This window comes from Pseudopipra pipra, chromosome 7 (assembly GCF_036250125.1).
Source record: "Pseudopipra pipra isolate bDixPip1 chromosome 7, bDixPip1.hap1, whole genome shotgun sequence".
Taxonomy (NCBI): Eukaryota; Metazoa; Chordata; class Aves; order Passeriformes; family Pipridae; genus Pseudopipra; species Pseudopipra pipra.
This window is the reverse complement of record NC_087555.1, coordinates 32,541,562-32,562,125: the sequence shown is the minus strand read 5'-3', so window position 1 is coordinate 32,562,125 and position 20,564 is coordinate 32,541,562. Positions and strand designations below refer to the sequence as shown.

Sequence of the window (20,564 nt, the reverse complement as noted above, 5' to 3'; positions counted from 1 at the left end):
ATTGCTCTTCTTCTTTATCTTAATCCTTCCATTCATATTGTTCTTTCTACAGGTTTTAAATGCACTGCAGCCTTCACACCCCTATGAAATCCTTTATTAAAAAAGAACTTTGCTCTTAATAGCAATGGATGAAATGTAATGTCCTTATGCAACTCCTATATCTCTTTACCAATATGGTAACGCTTTTATTGACAGCACTTGTGAGTAATGTGTGAGCTTTATTTTGTTTCAACAGTCATCTGTGAGATGGGATAAAAGAATAAGCATCGGTTCCTCGCTCCCAAGCAACCTCTCGAGTCCTGCCGATGATCTACCTCCAACTCGTGTCAAGGAAAACCACATCTTAGAAGGGCTGAAGAAATTACAGAAGCAAAAAATATTACTTGAATCACCGTCAGTAATATCAAAATGGGGTTACAAAGATTGCATGAACTCTAATGAAGGAATATATTCCCCTGGAGTTAAGTGTGGTGGCCATAATGAACAGACTCATTGTAAGCCAATGGAAATGGAAAGTATTTGCATTGAACATAACAAAACTTTCTCTTATGATTCAGATTCACATGATGATGCAGATGATGACTCTTCCTCCTTACTGTTGCTGCAGGAATTACCAAGCAAAGACTGCAGGACCTGTTGTAACAAATTAACTCATAGCATTTCTGACAGTCTCTTTGACTGGGATCCTAATAGGAAACATTTTCCAGAAAGAAATTCATATTTTAATTCAAAAGAAAGACCTGAAAAATTGACTAGTTTTGTCAGTGGATTTCAGGGAGAAGTAAAATCATGCACCAGAACAAAGCTGCCTGAGTTACAGTTAAATCAAAGCCATGCTAATATAGGCTGGAAAGACCTTAATTTTCAGCTTTCAGATACTGATGACAATGAAGTCTTGGATGAACTGCATATAGAAAGCAGCGATGAGAAAAGTCCATCAGATTTATTAGCAACTCCCTTTACTGAGAAGTACACAAAGGCCTCTGATGTGCTCAAAGTCACGGAGAATTCTCAGTTTGTATCTACTGACAAAGAGGAAAAGCAGATACCTGTTCACTCAGACATTAGGCCGAAGACATGTAATTTCATTAAACAACAAAAGGTTATAAAAAAGACCTCCTCTGAAGAGTGCATTACAGTAATATTTGATGCTGAGGATGGTGAGCCTATTGAATTCAGCTCACATCAAACTGGAGTTGTCACTGTAACAAGAAATGAGATTTCAATCAACCAGCCACAAACTATGTCCAGTGCAGAATACACTGAACTTACACCTCAGGGAATAACTGATTTGCAGACAGGAACCAATGCTAGAAACTACACTGCTTTAGAAAGACCAGAAGAAGAAAATGAGAAAAATAATCTTGAAGATAATACAGGGAATAAAAATACAGTTGTCTCCATGACCTGCAGTGAATCTTCATGCTGTGGAAGAGTGACACTGCAAAATACTTCACGACAAAAACTAGTGAAGCCAGTGTATGATGCATCATACAAGGCCAATTCAAGCTCCACTGTGCATGCAGGAATCAGTCAAAAGCCAAATGTAACTAAAATACCCAGCAGAGGTAAATTTTCTCCACAAAAAACTGTGATCTCAGAGAGTGGGGAGACACCTGTAGCCCTATCGGTGGGCCCCACAGCCCTTGAAAAATCACCTGCTCTGCCACCTGTAAAGCTTTCAAGATTCAAAAAGGCACAAAGTCCACCTCGTCATTTTGACTCAAAAGTTGACTTTCAGGTTCCAAAGCCCCCTGCCCACCCCCTGCCTGACTTGAAACGTCCAGGCAGAGGCGATGGGTCAAAGTATCCAAAGAGTCAGAGTCCAGCATCACCACTGTTGCCTCAGCACCTTAAAGAGCCAAGTAACTATGGAGAACCTCCAACCAGAGACTTTCATTGTGATTTAGCAACTGTAGAAGCCCGATCTCCATCCCCACCCCTTCCTCCAGGCAGGTCAACATCCCTGTTGATTCGGCCTAATTATGCTCATTCTCCACCTATAGCAGTAAAGTTAGGAGGAGCTGGTCCCACTGAAACAACAAAAAATATACTGAAATCATCACCATTAAAAGGAACTATGAACTCTGGCTTTCACAATCAATCTAGTTATGAAATGAAAGCAAAAAATGTATCTTCTGGGGCCAAAATTGAATTATCTTACCTTCAAGAAAATGCAGAAGGAATTATGCAAAATAAATGCACATCTCAACAATCCCATAGTGCATGCAAAGGACTTTCCAAAGTTTCCACAAAGCAAGTCTGCCTAAAAAACCCTAATCAGCTGGGTCTCCACAGGAATCGTGACTATTCCAGCACAGATTTTCAACCAGCCAAGTCCTTTTCTCTAGGTTGTCCGTCACTGGAAACAACTTCTTCACAAGACACATATTCCAGGAAAAAAAGTACTTCCACTGACAGTGGGGTGGATCAGCAACAAAAGATGCCAAACATTCTCCCCACAACTCCTCAAGGTCATACAACCAGCACAAGTGAGCCTTTATTATCTCAGGTAAACAAATCCCCGCCAACACTGTTTCGTGCCAGTGATCCTGCACACGCTATTCAAAACTCTAATGAGAAAGGAATGAAAACCCGTCTTCCTGTAGGACTGAAATTATTTGTCAAATCTCCCCAGCTTCTCCGCAAGAGCTCTACTGTACCAGGGAAGCAGGAAAAAGACAGCATAAATGCAGCTTCCAAAAGTAATGTGAGTTCAAGTAAGTACAAGCAAAGTGAATCTGTATGTGTAACCACCGGAGGTGCAGCATATGCTGAATTAAAAGACTCTAAGTCTGATACTGAAGTAAAAAATAATTTTACTGTGGGACTTAGCACGGATACAGCATCACCTCATTCACATGAAAACTGCAGCTTGATGGTAGACAGAGTAGATGGATTAGAAAACAGATTAGTTAAGAGATCTGTTTCTTCTAGCAACAAGTCGCACTTGAAGCCAGCTCTGGGCATGAATGGAGCAAAAGCTCGTAGTCAGAGTTTTAGCATTCAAGCAGGGGAGAAGCCGTCTGCCCCTCTGACAGAAGGTCTCGGAAAAGTGCGGACTCAAATTATTACAAACACTTCTGACAGAGGAAATTCTCTAACCAGGCAGAACTCAGCCACGGAAGGACTTCAAATCAAGGCTATTCCTGGGTCAGCAGTGACACCAGAGACTCTTTTATGTACTACTAAACCCACAGAAAATTCTTATCCTAGACAAAGTTCTCTGGGAAATATGAGTAGTTGCAATAGCCAGCATGGAAGCCCGAGCAAACTGCCCTTCAAATCATCTTCAAAAGTAGACTTGTTTCATAACACTTCAAAATGTGATGGAAACAAACCATTTTCTCAGAAAGATGCACGCAGCCGATCTATGCAGAGTGAGAGGAGCACTGAAAGTTTTAAACACGAAGCTCTAAGTAAAAAAAGTGTTCTGTCAGCAGAATTGGAGTTAGAAGCATCAGCTACTGTATCTTCTAAACAAATTTTGTCCTTTCAAAGCTTCGATGGAATAAAATATCCTCAAAAACTGGAAGCAACAAAATCACAAAGGCAGCAAATGTCTTTAAAATTAGCAGAAGCCTCTGAGAAGGTTAATGATGTTTTGAGTTCACCGTCTCTGCAACCTACAATAGAGGAGAAAGTCATGTTGTGCATCCAAGAAAATGTGCAAAAGGGTCAGGGACAAACCAAATCTCCCACTGTGGAGACTAAACAAAAGACTGGGCCCTCTATAGCAAGTTGGTTTGGTTTTCGAAAGAGTAAGCTCCCAGCACTGAGTAGCAGAAAAACTGAGGTTCCTAAAACTAAGGTAGAAAAAAAGGATGCAAAAGTTTCAGGGTTTGGAATTAAACAGGCAAAATTAGAGAGAAGAAAAGAAAAAAAGAAAACTGAACAACACTGTGAAATAGAAAATGAAATTAACAGGAAAACAGACAATGGTGACATTTTAGCCATGGAGAGCAAAATTATGAAACCTTCCCAAGACTCCACCAGTGAGATTGATTGTGAACAAGTCAGAGGTTCGACTGAAGCTACGTACTCACCAAAAGACAGTTTTGTGAAAGAGCTTTTAAACAGGTAAAACTCTGGAACACAAATTGATATGTATTGATGTACTTACAGCTTTACAGATGCCCAGATGCTAAGTTCAATGTATGTTCCTTTTATAGTAAGAATGCACAGTAGCAATCAGTAGGTACACAGTTGGGACTTTAATCTCTACAGGAAAAAAAACATTAATAATGAGATGATAATTTTGTTCATGTTACTTTGTTAACCAAACCACTGGTCTTTGAAATTAAAGAATGGCGAGTTACATCCAAGTTGATAAAAATTCAAATGATTCCAGAAATCAAGAATCTAGGTAGATGGTATGTAAAGATAGTGGATAATAAGGTACATGTTTTGGTATATTCTAGCTTCCTCTATTGTAACCAGCAAGCATATATTTGGTAACTAGTCAGAATTAATTACATTTCTAGCTACCACAACCTTTGGTCACAGAAGAACTTAGCAATTGTTATACTGCGTTTTCACGTTTGCCCCACAGCAGTTCCAAATATAATATAAATCATTATATGTGAAAGGCTAAATTGATATACTACCTCAAATTGCAAGTGACAGGTTTGATCAAGGCTGGTTAGAAACATTTATCACTCAAAGGTCTAGAGACAGAAAGATACAGAGGGGTTACTTTAAACATTAAAGGAATGGGAAAGTAGAGTGATTGAAGAAGGGCAATGTAATTTATCAGAGGAATCACTCTCTACCTGCAGAGTTGATAAGAAAGCAGCTCAGCAGACAGAAAGTGGATCAAATAATGTTTCCTACAGGAGTGTGTCGAAGGGCAGCTCCCAGGGCTCCTCTCTTCATGGCAACTCTATCAGCTCTCAAGGAAACCACAAGAAAAACAGCAACACAAAAGCTGATATGGAAATGCAGAATCAGACTCTGGTAAGTGCTTTAGTACACGAAAACATTATTACTTTCTTTTTAACTTTTGGATGTGTTTCCTATCGCCAGTACAGGCAAACAGGATAACAACTGTTTATATATAAGATAGAAAGATTTTGTGTAGCTAGAGAATTGTGAATTAATACAAAAGTTGGCAGCTTGACTATAGGCCACATTATATAGCTAGTCATGAAGATCCTACTGCTTCTGCTGGCAATTCAATTCCAGTGGAGATATATGAACAACGATGTTATAATCATACTGTAGTAGAGTGAAGTAATAGGACCATTCTCTTTTTTTTTTTTAGTTTTTTTCCCCTTTCCCTGAAAATTGCATGCCAGTGTTAAGCATTCCTCTGAACATTATAGAAGTCGTTAAGGCTGAGAAGAGCACTACTGATAGGGAAAAGGCAAAGTATTTGACCATGTTTGGGAATATTTGTCACTTAAGAGGGAGCATTCAAAAGCAAAAACATACGTTTGACCTGCATCTCTTTTTGTGCCGTTAAAAATCTCCCTGTTGATGCCCTGTAGTTAGTCTTATACTTCAATAAGATACTAACTGTACTTGATAATTTAATTTACCCAGAGAGTAGGAATGTTGCAATTTAGAAGAAAAATCATTTTATTTTCTGTTAGCTGCTAGATTCTGGTTCTTGAAAGGTTGTGTGACTAGCTTTACTGCACTGGGAAGTGTTCACAGAGAGTCTAGGACTGTAACTTGAAGTCAGACTGGATGCGTGCCCTTCCTTGTGAAGCTTCTATTAATTAACCTTAGAATTTAATGAGCAATTTCTTGCCTAGCAAGGTCCTTTCCCATGATGTTTCAAAGTCTAGGCACCAGGAGAACAGAGATGCTTTAACTCAATAGCATTCTTTACTCATTCCTGATAGCTGTCTTGACCATATTATAATGACGATTATTAACCATAATCACAATTTTAACAAAAATTCTTGAAACTTTTGCCAAATATAATGCTTAATATGAAGCTGAGGCTATTACTTTTGTTGTTCTGACAGAACTGAGTTACTGAAGTGCAGCACATACAACTATTTCCTCTGAGAGGATTTGAAACACAAATTCTTTTGGATGTGTTGCAAAAACATTGCAAAAAGCTTTATAATGGGAACTGGAGAAACTCTTAGCTTAGTACTGGTGTTTAGGATGCATCCCATATGGGGTTTCAAATTCAGGCAAATGTGGGGATTTTTACTTTAATACAGATGTCTTTCCTAAGAACATCTGCAAGGTCATTTTTTACAACTTATACAGAACATATGCAAAATGAATGTGTTTGAAAACTTTCCTCCCGACTCCTGTCGTAACATCTCTTCTTTGAAAATGTAGATGCCTCCTGCATTATAAAACCACAAATTATAAGCATATCTAAGGCTGTCCTTGTAGTGTCACTGAAAGGAAAGAGAGAGAATGAAAGTCTGGAAATGTGCAATATGCAGGAAATTCAATCCAACTGATCTAGAACTTTGATAGCAAAGCACAGCCCCTTATCAGAGCCACTCAGTTTAACTATGCCCCATTTAATATGGTCCTGACAGCTTAGGGTATATCTTCACTGTACAGAAGTAAAAAAACCTCTACACATTGCTTCTACAATTTCTTTCTAACTTATTATTTTCTAATGCTGCAATAATTTGCTGTGCTTTTTGTCTGTCACTTTGTGAAGTCTTTTTAGCTTCTTCAGTAATAGTCTTTTAAGTATATCTTCAAGAAACACACTTCATTTTATGAGGGAACTACAAAGCTTGTCCTTACTGTACACAAACAATAGAGACATGCTAATTATACTACTTAGTTTTTAAGGACGTATTAGTCATAGGGAAAAAGCATTACCTCTGCTATACCATACACTCTTTTGTTAGCTGGAAAACAAAGTATTTTTATATGTTTTTGTAGATTAATTTACATTATATGCTTCATTTTTTTGAGTTTCATATTGTGTTTATTTTGGCACTTCATTCCTGAAAGAAATATCTAGTGCCAAAAGACCGAGGACATCTAGAATAGTGAGATTTAAAATGTGCTTACAGTTATTAATGTTAACTTATGAAAGAGATATACCTTAAGATTCCTCAATATGTGATATTTCATCTTGTCCTCCAAACTTCTAAAAGAAAAACGGTGGAAAGTCTTTAAATTCAAAGTCCATGCATCTTATTACTATCATTTCCAGTTATTCTTTGGTGTCTGCTCACTTTGAAGCAGATTGCAAAGGACTGGGAGATAGATAGCTGTGACTGAAAACAGTTGCATGCAGTAGAAAGGCCTGTTGTGCATTTTTTTGCTCATAAAAAGACAAAATTAATGATTTTGGAGAAAAAAGCATAAATCTTTTGAAAAGCCCTAAACTAGGAAGATTTCTTTTATTTTTTTAGAACAATGCAAAGTGCATTCAGTCGTACAGTTCAGTGTGGAAGGTGCTGTATTTCAAAATTGCATCTCAGATATATACTGCTTTAAATCCTGGCCAGAACATTTTTAACATTAATTTTTCTAGCAAGTTTTTCCTTTAAAACCTATTTAATTTTTGATGATTAAATCACTTTTCTTATGATATGCCAGGTAAAGACTTGAGGCACTATTATGCCATAACATATGCACCAATTACCTCTGATTTCTGTTCATGCAAAGAATGTTATTGCTGGACTGCCACTGAATTTATGGAAAAAGCAATGTTCCACCAGTGGTGGCCTTGTGCATTCACCTTCAGAGGGATACACTTCCCGTTAGCGTTCATCAAAAAAGCACTTTACTCTAAAGGCCAGCCAACAGAAATACATAATACTTTAGCCTACAACAAGGATATTCCACATTCTCCAGTACTTTTTCATGTCCTTGGCTGGAGCTTTAGGTGAGAAACAATCATTTTTGTGCTGTGCTGCTTCATTTCATTTTTGTGATTTTATTACAGCCCTCTGTAATATAGAAAAGCCATGGGCTTTGCTTTGTGAGGTGGAAGCATGGCACCAAAATCAAGACACCAGGAGTTTTGTGTAGCACTCTGTGTCTGCAGTCTGTGTGTTTGGGGAGTACCCAGAGATCTATCGCAATATTGTGAAATGTCACAGCAGCAGCCAAGCACAGTCTGCAAATGTGAGAAACTGCGCTACCCGAAATTTGATGCCAAATGATAACTTGCCTCCTCATTTTCCATAGCCTGAAGAGCATCATTTCAGAAGACAAAAAAAAGATGTAATCAAATCTGTAGGATTAAAATATTGTAAATGTACTTTAATAAATCTAGAGAGCAAGTCTTTCATGTCTTCCTTAGGCTGGTCATAGGAGGTCAATAGGGCTACTTGTGTAAGCCAGACAAGCAGAATATATGCTATGATCAAAGATATGTCATGCAAATTATGATAAATTCTACTGGTTTAGATTACAGAACAAATTTAATGTTATTGCAAATGTGCTGTAAGTAGCTTAAAACAGCAGAGAGTGATTAGCAAATAATTTAAGATCTCTGAGATATTGAAAGTTATTGTTTTCCATAGTGCTGGCTTTCCCCTTCTCATCACCCTGAAAGTATCTCTGTTCCTGTTTGATTTATGTAGCATGGCAGAAAAATATGTCTCTGGATCTGAATTATGGCCTCTGATGGCATGTAATGGAGGGGGATTTCACTATATGCTAGGGAGGCACTCAGATTATCTGTACACTTGGGAAATAGGAGTGCAGAAGAACAGAACAAAAATACATCTTCATCTGAAAAACTAGAATATCTAGGGGGTTTGAATAGCACAAACTTAAATATCACATACAGGCTCTTAGAGTGCACTGCATTCTTAAATGAAGTTTTTCTCTCTGTTTAGCTAAAAAATGCTTTTAAACAGAGGTGGAAATAAAAATGCTGAAGTTCAGTGTTTGCAAACTAAAGAGATACCATACCACATATCAAGTTCACTTTTTTTTAACATCTGAAACATGTCATTTCCAGAGAGAAGCAAAAGGTCAGGAGAACTGAGGTTTTTTGGTGGTTTTTTTTTTGTTTGTTTGTTTTTTAATGTAGGAAAAGACCTTTTCTTTTGAAGAATTGCATTTTGCAAGGGTATTTTTGATGGCTGCATATTGCGACTTTGAATGAAATTAAAGTTGCTATACTCAGATATCATTCATAGAATGGGACAGTTTATATACTTCCACTCATAGCTGCCCTGTAACTTTGGTTTATTTCTGAAAAATATTCTGTAGTTATTGTGAAGCAACATAAACAGAGTCACAGATGTTCTTCACTTTTGTTGTTGCACTATGTACAGGCAAAAGTAGTCACAGAAAACCTGCAAGAAGAAGAGGAGGACACCATGACAAGGACTACATGTCAGAGTCATGTGATAGGTACAAAATTATATTTTACACTGCATTTTATTGCTGTCAGTTCTTGGAAAAAGGCATGTTTAATTCTCATTACTTTATTTGTTTGCCCACTAATGTCAGCTTTAGTTTTCATTTAGCTCTGTTACTGGGTAGCCATATTTCACCAACTGTGTAACAGATGAGTACATACCATTGCCATTGTGGATCGATGCAATGCTTGAATGCTTGCCAGAAGGGCCTTGGAGTCTGGTTATGAAAGATCATTTCAGCCTCTAAAACTAGTGGGTGACACATAGTGGCTTAATTAGAGGGTTGGCATGATACTTTCAGTGGGAGTAATACTAATATACTCTAAGTCTGTCATCTGGCCCTGAATTAGTAAAAATCCGATTAAAATTCTGAATAGAATTTTATCACTGTGATAAAATTGATCACAGATCAATTTATCACTGTGATAAATTGATCTGAAGGAGTAGCAAACAGGTGTCTGTTCAGAAGGACTTAAAGCTGTTACTGAAAATAAGGTTGCCTTTTCTCTAAACTTTCAGAAGGGTGGCACCATCCACCCTGCTTTGTGATTGGCATGTGCTAATTTTTAATCTCAGGACATGTGAAAATATCTAATGGGCAATGGAGGACAAAACAGAAGTCTGTTTGAGGTTTTTGTTAGAGCAGTATGTCATCAATATAAAGAAGTGACTCTGAACAGAAAAGGTTCTCCTTTAACAAGTTCCCTTCCTAGACAGAGACTGCAGCAATAGTTAAAATCTAATTCCATGGTTTCAGGACACTCTTAAGTGATTTTTCTAGCCAGAATCTCATTCATTTCACAAATACTGTCAACCCTGCAAATGAGGCTGTACAGATGTATCATGTTGAAACACATTTCTCTTTGGAATATTAGGAAAATGTTTGCATGCTTTATTGACTTGTGCATCCTTTCCAGTCCCAAATTCAGCCAAATAAACTCTGGCTGTCTTGCCTGAAGGAAAGATCCCTAAAGTCTTCCCTCTCTATGAACCCAACCATAATCTGGCTCCATTACAGCAACTAAATAACAAGAACTTTGAACATCGCAGCGTAAGACTCTGAGAGTTGGTAGGCACTAGCCCTGAAAATAGAAATATGTGCTTCTCACTCTGTAAATAAAGAATTTACTTTCTGTTATTAGACATTGACCAGCAGATATTAACTCACTTAAAATGGTTCAGAATTATTTTTCCTCATACTGAAATAATTATTTTGCCTCCATCAAATTGTCAAAACTTTAATTTTGAATTACATGAAATGTTTCCATTTAATTTTTTGATCTAGATACTGAAAATTAAAATCAACTATTTGCAGTGGGGTTTTTTCTTAAAATATTTTGGTGCTTCCTTGTGGTACATCAGTGTAATTGGTGGTTGTGGCTGAGACCAAGCTGCTATATATTTTGATACTTAACTTCGTAATATATCATGTAACAGGTCCCTTTTGAGGGTGTTAATATTTTGGCCCTCCCACAGGCACCAAATCTGAGTCTCTGATGGGACACAGTGGTTATGAAATAGGTTGGTTTTCATTCCCCAAAATGAGACTTCAGTAGTGCCTTGGGTTCACAAGGCTCTCTGTTAGCTGGGAAAGGTCATCCCTGTGGACAGCCTTCCTGTCCACCAAAATCTTTTTTTCCAAAGAAAATAAATAGCTTTTTCTTCACCTTTTTAAGGGCTGATGACATGGATAAAGTGACAGGTATCTCTGTGGCCCAGACCTATACAAGTCCACAGTAAGCAGTGCTACAGAGAAGCCAGGCAGTGCTGCCTTTAGGAAATTCCTATAATTCCTACGAAGACCTTTCCATTCATATAATTTAGCTGAATTTTACCAGTTGCAAAAGCATCTTCTTCTCTCTACACAATGCCATTTCTTAAATGCTCAGCACAGGATGGCCAGCTACCCCTATTCTGCCTTGTCAATCCATCTAGAATAACTCAATGAGTTTGAGGATCTAGTTGGTAATGGGAAACATTATGTGCGATAGGTGGTATTGGCACAGTAGAAATAATAGAAGTCTAAGCAAATTTATTAACATTTTAACAATGAATCCTAATGCAGAATGTGCCAGTCCTTACTTATTTCAGTAGGACAAGCCCAAGCCTACGAAATTAGAAGCATGGATCTGAGTGTACCTCCTGAATACTCCTGTATCAGTATCATGCTGTGTTTAATTTCACTCTCATCAGGCTAGGTTTTATCTTGCGTTGGTATTTTTGCTACTGTATATCTGTATTGTTCTTTTTGGATAGCGAGCATTTCTAGATCTTGTTCAGATTCTTTTAAAATTCCTTGATAGAGGTTCTGGCATTTTTCTGATACAAAGGTTTTCATAGAAAGATACTGACTATTTTTACTGCTGAAACTCTTTACAGCTTTCAGAAACATTCATTTGGAACATTTACCCCTTCAGCTTGCCATTTTTAGTCAAAAGCATACACAAGGAAGAACTTTTGAAGATTATAAAGAACTTGTTGGTGTGGAGGATTACCTGAGATGTAAAAGATCCAAATTTGGCTTTCTTTGTTATCAGCTTCTGATCTTCTGTTCTCAGAAGGAAAAGGGAATAATACAGGAAGGATGGCTCTGTAAATGCTCTGCCTCACTGCTGTCAGGCACATGACAATGAGCCAGGTCCTTAGTCTGATCAAAGGGGTCAGTTCATGTCTTGGTGGAGGCTTTTGGTCAGTTGTTTTTGTGCAACAATTTCACAATGTTGGAGGTTCTTCCAGAACAGGAACTTCTTAGAAATCTTGAAAATTTCAGTGGGCTGTAAATTAATTTCTAACTGGATTTGTCATCATCATAAACAGTTGTTTTATAGAATCATAGAGTCATCATAGAATGGTTTGGGTTGGAAGGGACCTTTAAGATCATTTTGTTCCAACCCCCCTGCCATTAACAGGGATGCCTTCCACTAGACCAGGTTGCTCCAAGCCCCATCCAACCTGGCCTTGAACACCTCCAGGGATGGGGCAGCCACATTTCTATATGAAGCAGTCATTTATATTGTGCTATACTGTACTTCAACATATATTTAAAACATTTTGAAAGTTTTAAAAAATATGTTACACTCTGGATACCTTTGCTGTACTATCAGTGAGGAAGTCAAATGCAGCCCTGGCAGCACAGATGCTACCAGTGCTCCCACCCCCACAGACAGCAGACCTAGGAATCCATGAGGAGTGTCACTTTCAGGATCATTCATCTTCAGAGCTCTTTTCTCAAGCCCTTTGCAGTAAAGTAGTTGGGTTTTGAAAGAGGGATGATGTGGAAAATGCTAAAGTACCTAGTAAGGGGAAGGACATAATAAAAGGGTTGACTTTCCCTTCATTTCTTGAGACTCCCCAGCTCAGACAGGTACAGCAGGGTCTCCAAATATTCCTATATATAAAATTCTTATATTGAATATAAAGATGATGCGTCAAGCTCCTGACAGTATTGTTCCCATGTAAACATAAAAAAGCCTTTATTTTACAAAGGAAAAGAATTCTGTTTCCTTCAAGACACTGCAAGTGTCATTGTTTGTCTTGAATTTTCCTATTGTCACAAAGGCCAAAAAACTCACAAGACAGTTACAGATGACACATAGAGAATGTAATAATTGGACATCTTGAGAAGAATAAAGCATTTGTTAAAAAGTTCAATGCTTCATTTTTCAAGTACTGTTTCAAATTAGCAGCTACTCCTAGAAAAGTATGATTGCATAATTATAATGCATTAAGAGTTTTCATTGATAAACAGCTTCAAGGGAAAAGACAAAAATCCACGGCACAAGCAAACAAATGCTAATTACTGAAGAGTTCATTCTTGCAGACAACTTCACATGGGAATACTATGGTATGCAATAAGAGTATTTTTGGGTAGACACAAATTAATAGGTTATTTTCTTTCTGGTAATATATCTCTAATGAACAGGAAATTTAGTCATAATTAATCATATCATTTTTCAGTGTTGATATGAACCTATACTGAGGCTGAAGTGAAAGACTGAACGTGCCGTTTTCTCAGACATCAACACTTAGGTGATTTACCAAACCCCATGTTTGGAAGCTGCATGATGATAATTTTTCTGGGTTCAGTTTCTTTTCTCTTTGTTACCCCATATGGGTGACAAATTCTCTAGAGGAGCAAGTCAGCATGGAATATGCTTTTTGCTAATGATATGCTTAAGCTTCACACAAAACGTAATCTCAGCATAAGGCTGATGAGAAGTGTCTGAGAAGGTTTCAAATCTATTCTTAAATTCATACTCAGGTTTCAATACAAAGAAAGAGTATTTTTTGTCACAGATATTTCTATGTGTGAATATGATTATTCACCATAGTGGATTTCCAGCAGTCATTCCATCCTTAGCAACCTAAGTGAATCAAACAAACTCTTCTGGTCTAAAGCACCAAAATGCAGGGAGTACATGAAAGCATGGATAGTTTATCTAAAGAAATTGTTTTATTGAACTGGAATGTTTTTGGTTTCAAATGTTATATTTAATATGTCACTGATTGAGCTAAACAGGTAGATTCATTGTTTAATAAAAGCCTGTTGAGTTTTGACATCAAGGGCGCCACTGCAAGTAGTTTTTGTCCTCAAAATGACATCACTGGTAAAAATAAAATGTATTTTAACAATCTGAATAAACCATCAGTTTGCCTGAGCTTTGTACACTAGAGAGCAAATATTGATAACATGATAATTGGTAGTAGCGATCCAAAATACATCTGGGTACTGCCTACTGAAGTTGTGTGGGGAGTTAATTCCCTGAGGCAGGCTGGGATTAGAATCCACAGTAGAAGGATTCACAGTTCTTGGAAAGAAATTACATAATTGATCCCTGATGTAACTGCATTGACCCCTGTTGTTCGTTTGGAGAATTTCAACTGAAATTCAGAGATGGGCAAAGGTCGTGAAGATAAATGTAGTCAGAATTTTTGAAACTTTGAAGAAAGATTTGAGACTAATTTTTGTCAACTTTCCATTAGAGGTCCAGGTCAGTTGCTAAAAATTGATTCATCCAACATTAAATGGAAAACTTGTAGATAATACAGAGAAAATGCCTGCAGAGACTTAAAAGTGTTTTAAAAGTCTCTAGCTAGATAGAGGGTTGGGCTTCCAGACTATCAAAGCAACATTAAAAGTGCATTGTAGACTTTGCTGCTTTGTGCTAGAACAAAAACACACACCGAGGTCAAGGGATTCTTTTGTATCTCTGCTGTAGCCCATCGCTCGATTCCATTAAAGTTCTTGATAATCATCTGCCTTAAGGCAGGCTTTATCATCTTTCTTTCTGCTTTCCAAGAACAACCTTATAGAAGGGTTTTGCAGTGTAATTTAAAGGCAATCTGGTCAGAAAAAAAGGAGAAACTTTTTCTTTTTTTTAAGAAACTTTTGGGAGACTTGTCTTCTTTAGAGAGCATTTGGTTGAATCCCTCAGATGCCCAACGGCCCAAAAAGGAAGTGTTGTTGGTGTTTTATATGTTGCACTGCATTTTAAAATCCACCCCTTTAAGCTCTATATGCAGCAAAGTGATCAAACTATTTTCAGTAGAAGCCAGGAATGTCCTTCACAGCAAGTTTTATAGGTAAGCTGCTAGCTACTTGATAGCAATTTTACAGATATACTGATAGCAAATGTAGGACATGTAATATGTTGTAGATGGAAGTAGGTTTGACTTAAAATGAAATGTCAGCATTTCAATTATTTGTATCGAGGTATCAAATATTAAATATGATAGCCCTGGCTTTATATTGTGATATTGTTTTATTTAGCACCCACTAGCCATACTATGAAATTATATATATATGAAATAAAAAGCCACACTTCATGAGGAGAGTTTTCTATGAGGGGTAGACCTGCATTCTTTCTAGTGTCCCAGATAAATTTGTTTGTCTCTGATTCCTCTTTCCTTTCTGGTTCTTATGTATGTTTTTCCCACAAATATACACATTTACTGCCGAGTGGTGGTCACTCTTTACTGCTTGTGCAACACCCCAGTATTGCCTCATTATCTGGGCCACCATACAGAGCCTACCTTTTAGTTTCCATACCCATAACCATTTCTAATCAACACTTTCTTTGCTCCAGTGTCGTCTGCCCTTTTTTCTCTTGGTTTCTTCCTGAAATCTAGATCTGAGGAACACTGGAACTGAGAAAGTTGGTTTCAGATTTCATTTTTGAAAGTGCAATTTAATGTACATACTCACAGTGCTCAGATATACAAATTATCCAGTGTCCTATTCCAAAGCTTGATGAAAACAATAGCAGTTTATCTGCTCGTTTAAATAAGCTTGCATCAATCTTCCAGTAAGGGAAAAACACCAAACACCCCACCTCTGCTGAACCAAAGACTTGGTTTTATACACCATTATGTAAACTGCTACAACTTTGGGTGTTCTTACTAGTGTATTAAGTAAACAGCTGTTGAATTCATGTTTTCTCATTCTTGGGGAATGGAAATAGATATGAAGGAAAGGAGCCTGATTAATGTGGTAAATACATTAAGTTTGACATGCATCATCCTAAAACATGTCCATTAAGTCTGACATACCTGAGCAAACACATTTACATTAAGGAACCCTCAAAACCTGGAGACAGATTAGGTCTGTAATGAATTACTGAGATAAACGTAACAGGATAAGTGACAGAGGAAAGATGGTGAACAAATTGAACTGTATTACTGCCTGTGCATTTAGTAAAGAGAGGTGATCCTTATCACTGTGGAGAGGCAAAAGGATAATCCAGAAGTTACTTAAATGCCCGGCAAATCTTTGGACGCCTCTAATGCATTTAATGAAGAACAATATTCAACTGATAAAATGTCTTCTGACCGCAAAATAAATCTTCTCTTGTCATGAAGTCTCAATGCCTGAGAAAACAACTTATCACTGTCAGTGTTAATTCCTTTCATCAAGCCATTGGTAGAAGCTGAGAAGAACCATTTAGCAATCATCTTATCACCGATATAGCAGTTGAATTATTCATTTACACACGATCAGATAAAGGAAAAATGTTTGCTATATCTTCCCCATCACCACCCAGCAAAGCTGTGGAGTACCTAGAAGTCTCTACATGTGAGGTTGCTGTCTGTAAAAGTCATCAAGGAAAACCAGTTATCACTGAATCTGTTTCCAATCTGGGTTTGTTCCTATTTCAAAATGTTACGTTTTGATACAAGGTTTGATAAGGTATTAGATTTTTCATTAGTCCCCTATATGAGCAATGGTACAAGTATGCATAAATTTGTTTGGATATCAGTAACAAAGCCATTTTCTAAAGCCCTGTGTGCATGTAGAAGCTGAGAGGTAGGTGTTAGATCTGTAGGTGCTGGCTGTATTGCTCAGTAAGCCTGCTTCCTAGGCTAGAGCCTTGAAATGAGAGTTACAAGGAGCAGGCAGCTTAAAAACATAACTTGCTATATCTAACCATCTTGGATGTTAATACAAAGGATTAGGTTCCCAATTGCTAAAACAATGATGAATTAATAAATTGTAAAATAAACCGCTGGCCTCTAGCCAGGATCCAAACTTATTCAGAAAAAAAACCAAACCAAAACAAAAAAAGGCTCAAACCAAGATCACAATCTCCTTATGTATCATGGTCTCACTGTCCTCAGAATACTTGAGACAGGAGGTGTGTGTGAAAGCACACAAACCGAACTGATCTCAACTGGGTAAAAAGCAGTTACATTTGTACTTTGACTTACCAAAATACCTCAGTCATTTCCTCTAACTTTATGCCACTTGATGCCTTCATGTAATATCCCCAAAGCATTTACATTTTCGATTTCATGCAGTTATCAAGTGCTCTTCTTACCCTTTTGTACTTCAAAATCTGCATTTTCTGATCCTTCAACGTGATTGAAATGACCTGTGTCTCTGGTTTGCTCACTTTTCTGAACCAGAGTAGCTAAAATGAGCCATCACTGAGGGGAAATCTTGTTTAATAACTAGTAGGCATTGCAAGAACAACTGACTGGGTTGTATGTAGAAACATACCTGTAGGTTGGAAGTCCTCCTGTTCAGACACTTCATCAGAATGGAGAGACCTGAGACAGGAATGGCATTATGTGAGTTTGGGCCACTAGAAATGGGATGAATACTGTCTGCTGTACTGTGTTCTTGACTCATTTGGCATTTGGACATTTCCGCAGGGTTTAATTTTGAAATGATTGTCTGGAGGAGCCTATGATAATAGAGTGAAACTTTCTGTGTATTTTTCTAGTTGATACTTACTTTCCTGGAAGATGATGGAGAGCCTTGCCAATGTGAATAATAAGAAACTAACATCCATTAATGTCTTCTAATTTGTGTCAGCTTACCTTCTTCACAGTCTGGCAAAGACAAATCATTTCTTTATACTTTAAAGATAGTGCACATAGCATTTGTCTAATTGCCAATTCTTCTGTAGCACTGCTGCAACCTACTGTCTAGCTTCTCTTCCTTCTGTGGGGAGAATTAATATTTTGGATCAACACTTCCTTATTAGCCACAATGATTAGCTGCTAATTTCCTTCTTTGTCATTACATTTATTCATCCAGAAATACCAAATTTTATCACTAGAATGAGAAGTGGGGCTCTTTATACATTATATATAGGATACAGTCTAATTATTATTCAAGATACTGAAAATCTGCTGGTCTCATTCAGGCTTAAAATGTCAATTAAACAGGATGGTCGGGTTCTTTGACTCTGAAGTTAATGCTTCTGTGTCGATTTACACTACTTTACAGTCTAACCCAATCTATATTCATTTTTATCACTCAAATCTGGACTGTGCCTGATTATCATACCTATTACAGGATAGTACATGCCAGTATTCTCTCTAACAGTATGAGTTGTTCTATTTGAAACTTTTCTACTTTTACATGTATTTTGCTTCTGGCTAGGGCCATCCGTAGATGTGTGTATGAAGCTTCAGTCATGCATTTCCCATTAACTAATTCATACACCTGAAGTACAACTGAGCAAACTGAAAATCATTTTGATTGAGGGTGTGTTGAGTTATTTTAAACGTGTTTCACCTGTGCTCATGTGGACTTTGTGCTCCTTTTCTACAATGATACCTAGGATAAGTTTTATGAAAAATAAAAATAAAAATTTCACCTGTATTATCAATTATGTTTGAGCTGGCATATGCCTTTCCAGATTATCAGTCTGAGGACAGGATGCCTATTCCTATTTTTTTTGCCATTTTTAATTGAGTTTGAGGAGCTTTGATTCATGTCTTCAGTCTGAGACCTGAGTTGTTGACATTTGATTATGCAATTAGCCATCATAGCAGATCATAGAAAAACAGACTCTTCAAAAAAATCACTGTAAGAGAGAAATAATACCTATAGAATTAGTGCATAGCTTTTAATACTAGGTGAACTCAATTACTCACTGTTTGAACAATTCACTGTTAGGAAAAAGAAAATCAACCAATATATTCATAATGACTAATTTCTCTACTTCCTATCTTTAACAGGCACAGAGGTGCAGTATTTTGTTTCAAAATGGTCATTCTAATGGTGTTTTTGTAACACCATGTAACATGGCAGACTTTTTTTTTTGCAAATAGTAGATTTTCTGAAAAAAAATCTCTGTTCATTCTTCTGGCTTTAAATCATGATGGTATCTTACTAACTCCTGCTTGCATGCAGTTGGTTTCACAGTGATTCAGCTGGTTTGGAGGAGCTGAGCTTGAACTTGGGTACCAAAGCGGAAGGATTATAGTACACCTAAAAGTTACTCAAGGCTCTCTGCACTCACTCTGTTAATGAGTTTTCACATCATTAATTAAGAAATAAAATCAGTCTGTTTCAGGTGTGCGTGTATATTTTTAAGTGTTTGTTAGCTTTAAGTAAAGCCATGTGCAGAGCAGAAATAAAAATAAATTATTTAAAGCTTCATTTAATATTCAGGTGCCTTTAATTTCAACATTTTTTGTACTAACAAACAAAAAGCAGTGATGTTAAAAAATAAATATAGTATGTTCTCTCATGCATTTGCAAAACCCAGAGCTTCCTATGCACTTAGAAATGGGTCCATGTTTACCAGAGACAGCATTTGTGCTTAAAGCACAATCCCTAAGTCCTATCTGTTGGGAATAGAAAATCAAAGAAAGTATCTCCATAGGAGTGAAAGTAAACTCCAATTTATAAGAGAGTTGCTTAAGAGCAAGTAAATTAGTGCTTCTATCCTGCTATCCTTAAATGCTTCCAACGCACTAGTCAGTGAACAGAAACCCTCAGTGGAACAGCCAAATGCTCCCTTGGGCACTGTGTGTTGCCCGTGTTTCTGAGATGCTACATGTGACCTCTTCACTCTCGCGGTCTAATGCAGTTATTCTTAAAATAAACCAGCTGCCTCTAATAATATTAGCAAAAAAAACAATCTTAATGCTTCTTGTAAGTATTTTTCAGCTTGCTATTAATTCCTGAACAACATCCAAAAAAGCTAAAAGTATCTCTACACAAGCATTATTCATTGAAGAGATTACATGTTGGTTATACAGTGCCTGCCAAACATCTATGTTCTTTATCCTCAGGATAGCAGTGTGATTAGCTCTGTGTTTTAATATGAAGAACTGGGGCATGAAGAGAGAAAGATAAAGGCCTGTGGTTACAAGGAAAAGGGATGGCTGAGGAATATGGCTTAGCACCTGGGTAAATAACAAACCATCCTTTCTTGGGCTTTGCTACTCGTAAGTAGAATTCCTGAGAGCTGGGATATGTCTTTTTTGTTAGAGAATCGCAGATGAAGGGAAGCATCCACTCATGCCTTGAATGAGCAATCCCCAGTAAGATGTTCCTGAGACAGTGTGCAATTGTTGGCTAGCAACCTTTACATTTCAGAGTACTAAGGGAAACAGAAGGCTTTGCTCAGTAGGAAAACAGAAGGCTTCACTCCGTGAAAAAAGCCTGGGAAAGCCACGTTTCTGCATTGCGGCAGACCTGTTACTTACCTTGGATTCACACCTTGCTTCAGATGTGAGGAATTCTCTTTCTTCTCAGCTGTTCCTCATCTGTAACTTTCTTAAAGATAGTTGCAAAGCTGTAAGGCTGATTGGCAAGTGCAGATGTAAAACCAAAGGGGGACATAGAGCCAAAAAAGAATGGGGATAGCTCCCCAGAGTATTTCTAGGCTGGCCTCATTGACAGCCAGGCTGCAGCTGCACCTCGTTTAATTACCTTTTACACAGAGCTTAAAGTTGCTCTTCACATGAGTTATAGGTCTCAATATATCTTTTCTAGTAGGACTAAAA

The 20,564-nt window shown here is 37.4% G+C and overlaps 1 protein-coding gene across 9 annotated transcripts in view; it reads left to right on the top strand.

Annotated features, from left to right (window-relative positions):
- NCKAP5 (NCK associated protein 5) overlaps positions 1 to 20,564 on the top strand; it is a 395,107-nt gene that overhangs the window by 333,417 nt on the left and 41,126 nt on the right. For 7 of the 9 annotated variants that reach the window (XM_064661544.1, XM_064661543.1, XM_064661545.1 and 4 more), the window contains 3 exons: positions 236 to 4,080; positions 4,779 to 4,956; positions 9,231 to 9,309. In XM_064661544.1, the coding sequence (XP_064517614.1) occupies positions 236 to 4,080; positions 4,779 to 4,956; positions 9,231 to 9,309 (4,102 nt within the window). The remainder of the gene's footprint in view (positions 1 to 235; positions 4,081 to 4,778; positions 4,957 to 9,230; positions 9,310 to 20,564) is intronic. The other 2 variants (XM_064661548.1, XM_064661550.1) reach the window with 2 other exon arrangements.